Source organism: Mytilus edulis, chromosome 14 (assembly GCF_963676685.1).
Source record: "Mytilus edulis chromosome 14, xbMytEdul2.2, whole genome shotgun sequence".
In the NCBI taxonomy this organism is placed as follows: domain Eukaryota; kingdom Metazoa; phylum Mollusca; class Bivalvia; order Mytilida; family Mytilidae; genus Mytilus; species Mytilus edulis.
In genome coordinates this window covers 7,563,936-7,579,786 of record NC_092357.1, presented here as the reverse complement: position 1 = coordinate 7,579,786, position 15,851 = coordinate 7,563,936, and the positions used below count along the sequence as shown (strand labels likewise).

Genomic DNA, 15,851 nt, shown 5'->3' with positions numbered 1-15,851 from the left:
GTTCAAAGAATTTCTTTATTTAAAAAGAAATCGTTTTATCCCATCACTTAATCACAAGATATGAAGATGGAGGCTATCATTCTAACAGATTTAACACGACACATAGACGGAAGCCAACATTTCAATATTCAAGAATGTCTTTTTTTTTTTATTATTAAAACAAATGTTGTTCATCTTTTAAAGTATCAAAACATGGAGATGATTTCAATATCTATTTTTTTTTTTTATCTTCACAAGATATGGAGACAAAGGCCATAATGTCAATATTGGTGCTACTTTTTGTGAGATACTCAAATGGTAAGTGTCACAAATAGAATTATAGTCAAACCTACTAGAAGTCAGACATGTTATAAATATCACCACGCCTTTGCAACAATGTCTTCATATGTCATGATTTTTTTGTTCCCATTCATATTTTACATCATTTTAAAGGTTCATCTGTTTATAAAGTCAGTTGACTGTTATTCAAATAGTGACCTTTACATACAGGTTTGACTGTAATGAGCCGGATAAGTGATTTAAGGATCATACAATAGATATAAGAAGGTGTGATATGAGTGTCAAAGAGACAACTATCCATCCAAGTCACAATTTATAAAAGTAAACCATTGTAGGTCAAGGTATGGTCTTCAACACGGAGCATTGGCATACAACTAACAGCAAGCTATAAAAGGCCCCAGAAATTACTTTCTTTGTAAAACCATTCAAACGGGAAAACCAATGATCTAATCTACATAAAAAACGAGAAACGATAAACACTTATGAACAAAAACAACTACTGAACATCAGATTCCTGACTTTTCATTGAGATATTGTTTACAGATTCTTTTTAGTCGCAGAAAGCTGGATGGTTTCCTAACTTCTACTAGCCAAAAATGATGAAGAAAACAAAACCATAACCAAACAAATACAATATATAAAGAAAATGATGAAAATAGACAAATGATCATGGTGTCAGTAGAGTTACATCTTTCCGCATGGAAAAACATTTTTAAAGCATGTCAAAATATATATGTTTTGTAGAATTATAGATTATGTTTAATCAGTGAAATGTGTATGACCATAATATACACATACAACTTCAAACAAATACTCTATAGAACAAGTAAAATGAAGTCTCGAATATATTCTATCAATATAAATTACAATCGAAAGTGGGTCAATGAAAATAGAATTTTGGTTATCCACAGTGGTAAAATTTCTGGCGAGCGTAGCTATTCATTATTTATTTATTTTTTAGATTTCATCAATATAATAATTTATTTCATTTTTATATTCTTATTTGTGTTTCCTAAATGTTAAACCCTACCAAGTGATATTTCTATATTTGGATGAAACGAAACATGATCATGATGAAAACAAGGTATAATTGTCAATGAAAAAATTGGCCAACAAAGACCCATCTACAAAGATGAAAGAAAAAACTACTGCTGTACCCCTATTTTTGACCTTTTTACCTATTGTGTCTGTTTCTTTTGTTCACGCATCGTCGTCAATATAATGGAATGTGATGCAACTGTCATATAAGTGTCCAACATGTTCTAAATCAGAAAATGCCTATGTAAGGAATATGACAGTTGTTACATATTCGTTTGATGTGTTTGGGCTTTTTATTTTGCCATTTGATTAAGGACGTTCTTTTTTGAATTTTCCTCGGAGTTCATTATTTTTGTAATTTTACTTTTTATTATCCTTTTCAGGTTCTGATTTCAAGAGAGTTTGTTATTATACAACATGGTCAAACCAACTTCAAGTAATATCAGGCAGATTTTACATCAAAGACATTGATCCGTTTCTGTGTACACATGCCGTATTTGCATTTGCTAAAGTTAATACAGATAAGCTTCGACTTGAAAGACTGCAAGTTGATGATGACAATGGGCTCCAGTATTCCGAAGCGAGAGGAAAACTTTACGATTTTACAAATATGAAACAAACAAATCCGAAATTAGTGACACTGCTTTCCATTGGTGGTGCAACGTCGTCGGAAGCTTTACATAATGTAGCGGAGACACCCGAACGACGAAAAACATTTGCTAAAAATTGTCTTATCTATTTACGTGACCGGAATTTTGATGGCTTTGATATTGATTGGGAATACCCTGGAGCATTTAAGGACAAATTTACAGAATTACTAAAGGTAAAACAATTATGATAAAGTTATAAGCATGAACTTTTCCCAATTGACCAATTAGCATAACTTTTAATACTGTTAATATGTTATTTAAGAAAAGTAAACATTTTTAATTTTTGAATCAATTTACTAGTAAAATTATGATTTTAAAGGAAATTATCTAATGTTGATTGTTTTGTATATCATCTGCTGTTGTGATTTTATATTGTTTGTATATTATTACTATCTGAATACTGATGTGTTCGAAGAAAGTCCATATTTTATCTTTTGGTGTATTTTCTGTTGAGTCAGTATAGTTTTTAACACTGTAATATTGTTCACACAAAGCAACGCTTTTCCGTTATAAAGAGACTATACTACTGTTGACTTTATTTAAGCAACCCCTTATTTTATTGATTTTGGATATTTTATAGTGTGTCTTTTTATGTTATGATATACACTATTGTTTTAGATAAGGGTGAAGATTTGGTACCTATAAAAAAGTTTAAACCAGATGCATTTGTTTGTACCTCTCCTAAGTCTGGAATCTGATGTTCATTAGTTGTCGTTTCTTGATAAGCGTTTCTAGTTTTTTGTATAGAGTATACCATTTGTTTTCCCGTTTGAATCCTTTTATACTAGTCATTTGTTTTAGCCTTTTATAGCTTGATGTTCGGTGTCAGCTAAGGTTGCGTGTCAAATATCGTACTTTGACGGCCGATAATGTTTTTTTTACAAATTGTGACTGAGATGGAGAGTTCTCTCATTAGCAATTATACCACATCTTCTTATATCTAATTATTTTTAAAACGTCAATAGGCAATGCGTTTGGAGTTTGAAAACGATGAAGCAATCAGAACAAAGAACAAGTCAAGATTGGTACTTTCTATAGCAGGGGCTGCAGGGAAACCCAACATTAAAGAATCCTACAATGTTACAGAAATTGTCAAGTATGTATTTACGCACTTATGGGAAGGCAAATAAAGGTAACCCCAAACTATTCTTAAGTCCATGAAAATGTACCATAGAAATACAGTGTTCCGAATACCAAACAACGCTTACAGTAATATGTGCAAAGTTACTATTATCAAATAAGAAGATAAGAAAGGGAAGACAAGACGGTCAACATATGGACTAAATAAAAAAGTATTGTATGAGGGTTTCCCTAAGCACACTTTTTTGTATGCATACAATGCCTATTCTTAAGTTTTTATTGACCTATATAATAATGCATTGCATTGGTTTTTAACATATGAGAATTATCAGATGTGGTATTATTGCCAATTAGGCAACCTTCTACAAGTGACGACATGACACAGAAAGTAACAAGTATAGGTCGATGTGAGGCCTTCAAGAATTGGCAAAACTAATACCGCATAGTAAGCTATAATAGGACATCCATTAACACATATATTATTCAAATGAGAGCATGAAATCTGCTTTGAACAATAAAGGCAATAGTGGTATATAGCTATTTAAAAGTTATTAATAGATTGAGAGAAACAGATCTTGGTTACAAACTAAAAACGAGGGAAACAAATCAACTATAAAAGGAAAACAACAATAGAAACACTGAAATAAAACAAAAACAAATCACAATGCAACATCCATAGATGCTATTTGTCAAAAATTGCCATATTCCTGACTTGGTTAAAACAAAGTACAATTAAAACTTGGGATTAAGTTTATAACGGTGTAATATGATTTATTTTCTAACCATTACAAGAATATGAATACAAAATTGTGTCACTTAGAGTGTAATTAGTAACACTCCACAAGAAGATGTGTTACTAATCAAACTGGACTCTTTCTTTGTGGAATTAACCAGTCTTTACTCTTCAATCCTGTCTATTCAACGGATAAGCAACACATACCTTATTAAAGATTTTGACTTTGATAGGACCCTATCAGGATCGAATCAACCACCTCCCGCGCTAATGTGTGCACGGTACCACTAAACCAGAAAGGCCTTCTATTTGTAGGGATTCAGCTTGAAGTACAATATTCATAAATCTGGATAACGTAAAACACACACTCGTTTTAGAAATACGCCATGACCTTTTCAAAGAAAACATATTATTGTTGAATTTTGCAAAATAACTTAAAATTTGTCGAAACAGTAGAAAACTAAAGTAGACATTGCTACAAATATTTGTTACAGACATAAGATGAAAAAATTGCAAACATAATTTCATGTTCTTTTATTAATTATTGAATATGTAATTTCATTATTTCATTTAGTCCATGAAGAGACAGACTCTAACATGTCTAACACAAATAAGTTTCTTTTTACAGATACGTAGATTTTATCAACGTTTTTGCGTTTGACTATTTTGGTTCTTGGAGTAAAGTATCAGGATTTACAGGTTCTCTATTCTCAAGATTATCAGATCCTACCTATAGTCCTGAATTGTCGCAAGTAAGTTTATACAAGTTAAGGTCGTACAACAGGGCATCTGTTCTCACCATATTAAAGTATCGCCTCTCACAGTTCTTATTGTTCAGTGTCAGGTTTTACAGACCTTATGTTTTCAGAGTATTCAGATTTGAACTATAATTCTTAGTTTGTTGTACTAATAGTTTGACTATACCAGAGCAGAGTATTCAGATCTCAACTATAATTCTTAGTTTGTTGTACTGATAGTTTGACTATACCAGAGCAGAGTATTCAGATCTCAACTATAAATCTTAGTTTGTTGTACTGATAGTTTGACTGTACCTCTGGTATCTTCGCCCCTTTGTTATATACAAATCTTGGCATAGTGTTGTTACATAGCAAATTATCAGTTCAATATTCAAGTGATTGCAAAAAAATAAATAAAAGAACACGGCCCATGCCTCTTTTTAATACGTAAATTGCTTCTAAATATTTGCTACATCTCGTTCGGCGTTGAACGTTCCTGTTTAAGGTAAATCCAGAGAAGCCCATTGCATCAATTTTATAACGTGTTATTTTGATATTTTTAAAGTACCGTGTCGATACCTCTGCTGGTGGACTATCAGGTTTTTTTATTGTTGTTTTTTTTTCATATACGTCCTAATCTTTTCATCAGAATACATTATTAGGTCTTTCCATTTTTCGTGGAAAGATCTTTTGTTTTTCTTCTGCCGTCTGAGATGCTTTTTTGTTTTACAAGTTGTACAGTAAAAGGGGTTTCAAAACTCACCCTGTGTGACCGAACACTTATTCTAATAGGAGTTATCTACCCGCGTCCCCCTTTTCTTTTTATCGCTATATCTCTAAAACGGTAAAAGATTTTAACAAACAGTTTTCACCAAATTGTTTGTCTACTCTTAAGAATGATATGGTTTATTTTGTCTGAAGTGATCGGAAGACACCTAATGGGAGTTATTCCCTTTGAAAATTTAGAGGTTTACAGTGTTTTCATATGAAGTGCTTTGTTCCTTTGAAGGAAATTGAGGTCAAGGTCATAGGTCAGGGTCATGTTATAAATTTTTAATTTTGCTTGTTATCGTTATTCAAAAGAAACTGTTACAGTTAATGATATGATGTGTTTGCCAAATTACTGTTTACAATAAGGCGCAACTTCAACCTATTTCAGTCGAAGTGTTTTGGTTAACACTTATAGGAGTTTTCTCCCCTTATGTATTTGAAATCAGTATTTCTCCACAACCATACAAGTGATTGACCTCAGGTCTTCCAATTTGAGTTCACTGACCCATGACCTTGAAATTGAAGTCAAAGTTGAAGGTCAAGGTCATTCTATATTTTTTTTTAATTTTGCTTGTTATCGTTATTCAAAAGAAACTGTTACAGGTAATGATATGATGTGTTTGCCAAATAACTGTTTACAATAAGGCACAACTTCAAGATTAAAAGACAAATTGAAAGAGTTGGTATTACTTTGCTTCATAAAAAAGAATGGCCAACGTAGATACAAGTATCTTGTCTTAGGGAAGGATAAATCATACTTTGTAAAGAATCACTCTGATTCAAACAAAAAATTCTCTGAAACCGATATTATCAAGATGCTTGATTTCTTGATTGACAACATATTTGTAACGTTTGGAGGACGTGTTTTTCAACAGACTGTCGGCATCCCAATGGGAACAAACTGTGCCCCTCTACTTGCCGACTTGTTTCTTTATTATTATGAGGCTGACTTCATGCAGGAACTTCTTAGTAAGAAAGATAAGAAGTAAGCAATATCCTTTAACTCTACTTTCCGCTATATTGATGACGTTCTTTCACTAAACAATTCAAAATTTGGTGACTATGTGGAACGCATCTATCCCATCGAGTTGGAGATAGAGGATACGACAGATACAGTTAAGTCGGCTTCATATCTTGACTTACATCTAGAAATTGACAATGAGAGTCGGTTGAAAACAAAACTTTACGACAAAAGAGATGATTTCAGCTTTCCAATTGTGAACTTTCCATTTCTAAGTAGCAACATTCCAGCAGCACCTGCATACGGGGTATATATCTCCTAATTTATACGATATTCCCGTGCTTGCATTTCCTATCATGATTTTCTTGATAGAGGGTTACTGCTCACAAGGAAGCTATTAAACCAAGAGTTCCAAATGGTAAAGTTGAAATCATCCCTTCGTAAATTTTACGGACGCCATCACGAGTTGGTTGACCGTTATGGAATAACCGTTTCACAAATGATATCGGATATGTTCCTTACGTCGCAACTACAATCCCCTTCCCTTTCATGAATGTGACCTACCGAATTAGACTATTTACCGGATTTGTAATCACATAAGCAACACGACTGGTGCCACATGTGGAGCAGGATCTACTCACCCTTCCGGAGCACCTGAGATCACCCCTAGTTTTTGGTGGGGTTCGTGTTGTTTATTCTTTAGTTTTCTATGTTGTGTCAAGTGTACTATTGTTTTTCTGTTTGTCTTTTTCATTTTTAGCCATGGCGTTGTCAGTTTGTTTTAGATTTATGAGTTTGACTGTCCCTTTGGTATCTTTCGTCCCTCTTTTTTCAACATTTGTCAGTCAAAGTGTTTTGGTTAACCCTTATAGGAGTTTTCTCCCCTTATGTATTTGAAATCATTATTTCTCCACAACCATACAAGTGATTGATCTCGGGCCTTCCGATTAAAGTTCACTGACCTTACCTGACCTATGACCTTGAAATTGAGGTCAAGGTCAAAGGTCAATTTGACGTTCTAGATTTTGACCTTTGCTTAAAATTCTTTCTTGTTCATTATAAAACAATTAAGTCTACTGCATGAACCTATTAATCTCATTCTTATTATCGAGATGAAAAGACCTTCAATTGCTCTCTGAAGAATTGGTTTTTAATTGTTATTGGCATTCATTTATTAATTTTGTTAACTATAATCAAATCACATAAAAGTATTTCTACTAGTAACTTTTCTTTAATTGTCTAACTTCATAACCAAACCAAGGCCACATGCAACTTCCTCGTTGTCAGATATAAAGAAACTTGTAATGGATTTAAAAACTGCATGTTGATTTATTTTATGACGCTGTTTACTGAAGGATTAAAGTAGCGACATAAACAGTCTACGAATCGTTTGATATTATGTTATATGATGTTATCTGATGGTCCCAACTGAGTATATGTAAACCAAAGAAAGATATATGTATATAAAACGTTTGAAATAATATCACTTACGAAAGAGGGGCGAAAGATACCGGAGGGGCATTCAAACTCATAGATCGAAAATAAATTAACAACACCATGGCTGAAATAGAAAAAAACAAAAAAACAAATAATAGTACACACGACACAACATAGAGAACTGAAGGCTCAGCAACAGGAACCCCACCAGGTACTCCGTAAGGGTATCAGAGACCAAGAATATGTAAGGAATTTTGAAACTAGCATACCGACAACGCAATGTCAAGAAACGATTATCAATGGAAAGTCAAACTATTCTATCTTGAAAATGCCAAAGAGTCAACAACCCCACTAAAGTGCAGTAAACAGTCGAAGGCCACCAATAGGTCTTCAACGTAGCGAAAAATTCCCTAGCTTCAGCTAGCTCCTAAATCAAATGGTTTACTAGACCAGTGAAAATGGACGTCATAGTAAACTCTAAGACATATATATGCAGTGGCGGATCCAGAAATTTTCATAAGTGGGGCCCACTGACTGACCTAAGAATGGGCCGGCTCCAGTCACGCTTCAGTGATTCCCTATATAAGCAACCAAATTTTTTCCCAAAAAGGGGGGCCCCGGACCCCCTGCCCCCTAAATCTGCCTCTGTTTTGAACTTAACTTAAATAGAAAACAAGACTTACAAAGGTAACTTGGACTGGCGCAAAATTGCGGCGGGGTTAAACATCTTTTGTAAGATCTCAACCTTTGCCCTGTGTAGAAAAAAGAAAAACATAGCAATACGCACAGTAATAAAATGATAAAATGTTTGAAGAATGCTTCTGTAAATGATTTATTGTTTCATCGGCTTTTCGAAACAGGAACAGGAAGTTCTTCAAACGTAAAAAAAGTAACTCCGGAAATTACAGTTCTTGTCTATTCGTTTGGTGTGTTTGGGCTTTTATATTGCCATTTGACTATTGACTTTCCTTTTTGAGTATTTCTCAGAGTTCAGTATTTTAGGGATTTTTTTCTTTTAAATAGATACATATAAAAAAGGCGATTAGGTAAGAGTTGTCACTTGTAAATTTCTTCCTTTCAAAATGTAACGTAAATTGTTTCAGTTAATTAATTTAATTTAATTGTGATTTACTTCTCTATCTTTCCAATAATTGAAGGTTCAATATATGTTTTTGATATATTAAAAAGTAATATTAGTTCAACTCTTTGTTAAAAAAACTCCATGTCGATTATCAGATAAAACAGACACCTGCTATTTTATATCATTAATAGCATGACTACTGAAAAAAGATATATGCATTTAAAACGAAGAACATTGATTTTTACAATTGTTTATGTAGAGCTGGACTATACAGTACTGGATGAAAAAAGGAGCACCACCAGAAAAGTTAGTGATGGGAACCACGGCAACAGCTTTAGCTTTAACACTGAAAAGTTCATCTAATCATAACATTGGAGCACCAGTGATAAACAGCACTATTGTAGGTCCAGTAAGGAAAATGAGGGGCCAGTTGTCTTATTCTGAGGTAATTAATCCTTGTTTGAATTTTACTGTTAATTTTAGCATCCATTCACATGTTATACCGTACAACAGTTCAACACAAACTCATATATACTCATTCAAGTACATTCCGTCATTGTGTTATTGTTCTATGGGATTTTTTTACTTTCTTTTCTTCCATTGTTGCTAATGTGCTTCGTCCATATTCCTTTTAATGCCTCCTTGGTACACATTTGTTTGTTTTTATAGTGATCAAGATTATGACACACGGTTGACTGCTGTATCCCTATTTCTGACATTTTAACTCTTTTGTCTGTTTGATTTGATTAGCCATCGTTGTCAACATAAAGGAATGTTATGCAACTGTCATACAAGAGATAGGTTGAGCTAGCTATAAAACCAGGTTCAATCCACAATTTTATACACAAGAAAATGCCTGTATCAAATCAGGCAGTTGACAGTCGTTTAGTGGGTTTGAGTGTTTGATTTTGCTATTTGATTAGACACTTGAAATTTGTTACATTTTCCTCAATGTTCAGTTTTTTTGTGGTTTTCCTTTTATGCACTCTATAAAAATCACTGAGTTCATCTTTTACCAAAATAAATAAATAAATAACTAGAGCCGTACACGTATCGATCGATATAAGTCTTTTCTGCGTGTAATATGCAGGAGTAACGGACCTATAATTCTGCACGTGAATGATTTGAAGATTATACCTGTTAAAATTTGAGACCAGACAACAAAATCATGACTACGTGAAACCTGTAACAACAAGATTGTTCTAAATAAGGTTATATTTGTAAAAAATGTCAAATTGTTAGGAAAGTTGTTGTTTCAGACGTTATCTGAAAAGGTGGATTGTTTTAATTTTAATTCATTGTGATTTTGAGTATTGGTATGTCAAAAACTTAGTATCAAGTATCAAAACTGTATTTGCCGAATTCAGTACCTTTGATATAAGTTTGTTACTGTCATAAACCTATGATTGCCTTAACACCCTGTTGATTTTTTTAACTTGTCATTATTCTTCAGCCAAAAGATGATGGGAGAGCAGAAGCAGCTATGAAATGAATGAATATGAAAATGAGACTAGAACTAAAACTGAAGTATGGAAATACCAGACATATTTTCTAAAAACAAAAATGACTTAAGTGTCTGTCGGTGTCTGTCTGTGTTGGTCCCAAATAATAACCTTATAATTCAGTGGTGATCGTTGGTTGATACCTGTCGTAATGTATTCTGGATATTGGTTCATTGACACTCTTACCATATATCTTCTTCTATCGACTTTGGTTTACTTTTGTCATGTCAAGACATTTATAACTTACCAAATGTTCATTATTAAAGTTCGCAAGGGGTCCTGTGGTTGCCAACATTACAATACAGTATAGGATGACAAAGATTTGTCTATACAAGCTTCACAGTCTATTAAAAAAAAAAATTAAAATCACAAAAATACTGAACTTAGAGGTATATCAATTCGGAAAGTCCATAATCACATGGCAAAATCAAATAACAAAACTCATCAAAAACAAATGATAATCAAGTATCCGTTAAAAACAGGTACCGTGTATTGATTTTGGCGAATATAAATACACACACATGTTATGAAGGTTTCGTTTCCGAGAAATACCGTTTGACACTTTAAGCCGAAAGATAAAAAGGTTATAGAAAACTAACATATATTATAACTGATATGTCTGAGAAAACAAATGTGTAGTGACTATTGGATTAATATTTATTGATAGATCGATTATACTTTGCTTTATCACACGGTCTATTTTACAGTTATGTGACAAAAGACTTAGTGGAATATGGGACGATGAGCAGAAATATACCTATGCATATTCTGGTAACCAGTGGTTTGCATATAATACCAAGAGAAGTATGATAGAAAAAGTAAAAATCCATTTTTAGATCACCTGGCCCGAAGGCGTCCGTCGCTCGTCGTCAGTCGACTTTTTCAAAAATCTTCTCCTCTAAAACTACTGGGCCAAATTAAGGTGGTAACTAACACTACAGGGAGATAACTCTGTAAAGTCAGCTAAACGTTTTAATTACGTTGTGTTGTAAAAGGAATATTAAGTTTTTCAATGATCAAAACTGTTGTTTGTCAAACTGCTATATAACCAGTGTAATTTTTCTGACGAAACGGTTGGTTCCAAATTTTTAAAATTTTTATATTTTTGTTTATTTACTTTGACAAAATTTTATGAAAATTAAACGAGCCAAACTAATTTTAGTGAAAGTGTTGGGTACAACGTTAAACTAAATTTTGCCACAATCATTATTTGGTATTTAGTTTTAAAAAAAGTGTTCGATGACACGACCAACCAACCAAGATGGTCGCCATGGCTAAAAATAGAACATAGGCGTAAAATGTAGATTTTGGCGTAGATCTCTGAAACCAAAGCATTCAGAGGAAATCTGACATGGGGGAAAACTTGCTTATCAGGCTAAGATCTATTTGCTATTTTTCAGGAAAGTTTGCCGTTATTTGGTTATTATCTTGAATATTACTATAGATAGAACTAAACTGTAAACAGCAATAACGTTCAGCAAAGTAAGACCTACAAATAAGTTAACGTGACCAAAATGGTCTGTTGACCCTTTAAGGAGTAATTGCCCTTTATAGTTAACTTTTAACAATTTTCATAAATTTTGTAAATTTTTTCAAATGTTTACATTATATTTTCCACAGTAACAACTGGGCAAGGTTAATAGACATAATTGTAAGCAGCAAGAATTTTATGTAAAGTAACATTTAGTAGCACATAACAATCACCAAAACACAATTGTGTCATGAAACTATATGTGTCCACATAGACCAAGGTGTGTGACCCCGGCTCTTTAGAGCCTCTAGTTATTGTCCAAGTTTATATACCAATGGATTTTCTATTATATTAGCAAGAGATAACGAAGGTTTTACTCTTAATATTTCACTTTTAATATATATATTTTTATTCGGCTCAAAACAGGATAGAAATGATCAGCAAAGTCTAGTTAACTTTTTGTTTCTAAGCATTGTACAAATCGAATTTATACACAATGTACGGTTATTATATATTTTGTAAAGTTAACACGAAATACTACGAAAGGAAAATTTGAGAAGACATATATGAAACAATTATTCAATAAAAAATAAACAAACGAATCAGGATAACAATGGTCACCGTACCGGACACTACAATAGACCACATTGCTACACACAATGCCTTATAAAAGCGTACAAATACAAAGAACAACGAACACACATTTATAAAGTGAAGACCACACTATCAAAAGTAAATAAAATTTCGAAGTTTGAAACACTATAGGATGTTAAGTGTTAGTGATTATGAGCATTCACTTTCCTAAATAGACCAGAAAACAGAAAATGAAGACTGATGCATAAAATCACTAATCTAGGTAGCTGATATAAAGAATAGGGTAAAACAAAATGGAATGGGAAATCCAAAATGATAAATGTTAAAAGATTTCAAAACATTTTGTGAAGTGAAATTTCTAGCCGGTTTTCTGAAAAAGACATTAATAACACGATTCATTAAGAATTTAGTATCATTTCATTTGTGATTGTTATTACATAAGATATTGTGTATATTGTAATAATATTTAAATTTATTACCTAGGTTAAATACGCCAAAGCTATGGGATTAGGAGGTATAATGTTTTGGACATATGACCTCGATGATTTCACTGGTAATCATTGTGGACAGGGAAAATTCCCTCTATTGAACGCTATAAAGGATGCTGCATCAAATACAGATAACCTCTACAGTACATATAATACAGAGTATAGTATAGTATACAACAAAAATGATGAAACAATCTTAGTCGTATTTGGCACAATGTTTTGGAATTTTGGGTCCTTGATGCTCTTCATCTTTGTACTTGTTTGGCTTTCTAACTATGTTAATCTGAGCGTCACTGATGAGTCTGACGTGTAAGTATAAGTCTGGTACTTTTGACATCTATTTTTATGAAAATAAAAATCACTGATTAATGTAGATCGATGTCATTCACCTTTGATGATTGTTTATAAACCACTGCGCCGTTGACGCTACTAATGTAGTTTTATAAACATCTGGGCCTTTGCGCCACTGATTTATTTATAAACCCAAAAGTCATCACTTGTATATTGACATGACATAACATAAGTTGTTTATTTATTGAAAATTTATGAAATACTGAATTATTAAAACACTATGGTTTATCTTCACCAAGGAACCGATTGTCTGAACCGTATTCAACACAATCTGGTGTACTTTTATGGTTTTCAATTGCTTCTCAACTTCGTATTTGATTTGGGAACTTTTATAAGTTTCGTGCAGCTGAAACGCGGGTTTTGCGTAATAATTAAACTCATCGTAGATACCAGGACTAAATTTTGTACATACGCCAGACGTGCGTTTCGTCTACAAAAGACTTATCAGTGACGCTCGAATCCAAAAAGGTTAAAAAGGCCAAATAAAGTACGAAGTTGTCTGCTAATTTTATTAATTTTTAAGTCATTTCATAATTCTAATAGAAAAGAAAATATACGTGGTATCCATCCATGATAAAAAATCAGTGAATGCCCAAAATACATTTATTTATATTCTAAATGGACGTATGAGATACAGTTTTTGAAGAAGAAACTACTTGTATGTTCACTGAGTTAATTGTGATTTTTAAAAACAAGGCAATTGTCTTGTTTCATAAGTATGTTTATTATTTCCATTTTTTTCTTCTTAAATTTTGATGTTTCATGAATCATGTATCATTTATGTATTCATTTTCATTGACGCTTGACAACAGACAACCATGATCATATTTTAAACAAGGTAAGATTAAACTACTAAATACTTACTACATTAATGACCAATAAGACTAAGAAAATAGAACACAAAGTTTTGTGAGTACATAAACATTACTTAAGTATATCACATATTTAACGCGATTGTCATACAAGTGAGATGTTGAGCTTTGAAACCTGGTTAAATTCACTATTTTCTACTCACAAAAACGCCCGTACCAAGTCAGAAATACGACAGTTGTTATCCATTCGTTTGTAGTATTTGAGCTTTTTATTTTTCCATTTGATTAGGACCTTTCCTTTTTGAATTTTCCTTTGAGTTCAGTATTTTAATGATTTTACTTTTTAATTACATTGATCATCATTCTAAAATGTTCCAACTTTTATTGATTAAATGTATATAATTTTACTTTCAATTTTTCCCCCAGGTTAAGGTCAACAGAAAAGTGATACCTCCATATTTATTATGTACAATACACAACACGAGGGATATGTACAAGTGACCCAACTAAAGAGAGCTGAAAACAGCTAAGGTCACTATGGGTCTCTAACACAGCGAGAAAACGCCGCACCTTGAAATGGACTTCACCTGGCGCCTAAACGAAAAAGTGTACTATTTCTGTGAAAATACTAATCTCAAAAACATAGAAATGAACTTAAATTAAAAAAAGATACAAGACTATAAAAGGACAGAGGCTCCTGACTGCGGAAAATGTACGAACATCATGACATATATTATCACCCGTCTGTGTGGATTATTAAGCAACTGTGGCATCGGATTAGAATGAAATAAAATTAAAGGAAAATTAAATTTTTACTTGATAATGAATTGATAACATATAGTACGGTAAAACTAGACAATACAGTTTGTTGTTGTGATTACATTATTATTATTGTGTTCGAGTTACTGCTAAAGAATGGCATTACGATCTTACTAGTGAGCTTGTTTAGAGTATCTATAACAATTGTTAGATCAAATTTATGAACATTCATTAGCCTTTTAAATATTTTTGAAAGAAAAATATCCGTTTTGTTTCAAATTCGTAATGTGAATAGACATACGGCAGTTATTATTGAATAAATTCAAAATTAATGTATAAAAATATATTTAGCCATAGGGCTCCAAAATTGATCATTCATCTGAGTAGGGTACACATTTGGCAGAACTTGTGCCATGTAATTGACTTACTAATTTCCCCCTATGAACACGAATCAAACAGTCTGTACACGGAAGCTATCTGTTTTGTTTTTCTAACTGTCTCAGGCGATAGAACCATATATATAAGAATATTTTCCTAAGAAAAACGAATCAAACAGTCCGTACACAGAAGTTATTTGTTTTGTTTTTCTAACGGTCTCAGGTGATAGAACCATATATTAGAATTGTTTCCTAAGAACACGAATAAAACAGTCTGTATACGGAAGATATCTATTTTGTTTTTCTAACTGTCTCAGGTGATGGAACCATAAATTAAAATTATTTCATAAGAACACGAATCAAACAGTCCGTACTCGAAACTTTCCTGTTTTGTTTTTCTAACTGTCTCAGGTGATAGAACCATATATTAGAATTGTGCATCTGTTATATTCCTTTCGGGTATGTTCAGTGGATTGATTTTTTCCTTTTCATTAAACATTTTTAAATGCATGATGATTAACATACAAAATGAAAATAACTAGAATTTATCCTACAATCAGCCAATTATTGTATATATAACAGGTACACAAACAAATGTTTTCTTAATTTGTACGTGTACAAATAAAGTGTTTCCCAGCTTCCATGTTGAGCAAGCGGTAATATGGATATTTATTGTGGCGTAGCAGCTAATTTTGGAAACTCCTCGCGGTTCCAGTTTAAACTATGTCGA

The 15,851-nt window shown here is 32.6% G+C and overlaps 1 protein-coding gene across 1 annotated transcript; it reads left to right on the top strand.

Annotated features, from left to right (window-relative positions):
- The first annotated feature begins 239 nt into the window (after positions 1-239).
- Positions 240-14,994, top strand: LOC139503952 (chitotriosidase-1-like). Its single transcript, XM_071293995.1, has 8 exons — positions 240-297; positions 1,701-2,140; positions 2,933-3,063; positions 4,409-4,532; positions 9,027-9,212; positions 10,977-11,087; positions 12,818-12,965; positions 14,412-14,994. The coding sequence occupies exons 1-8, from the start codon at positions 240-242 to the stop codon at positions 14,414-14,416; spliced, it is 1,203 nt and encodes a 400-aa protein (XP_071150096.1). The 3' UTR covers positions 14,417-14,994.
- Positions 14,995-15,851: the final 857 nt, after the last annotated feature.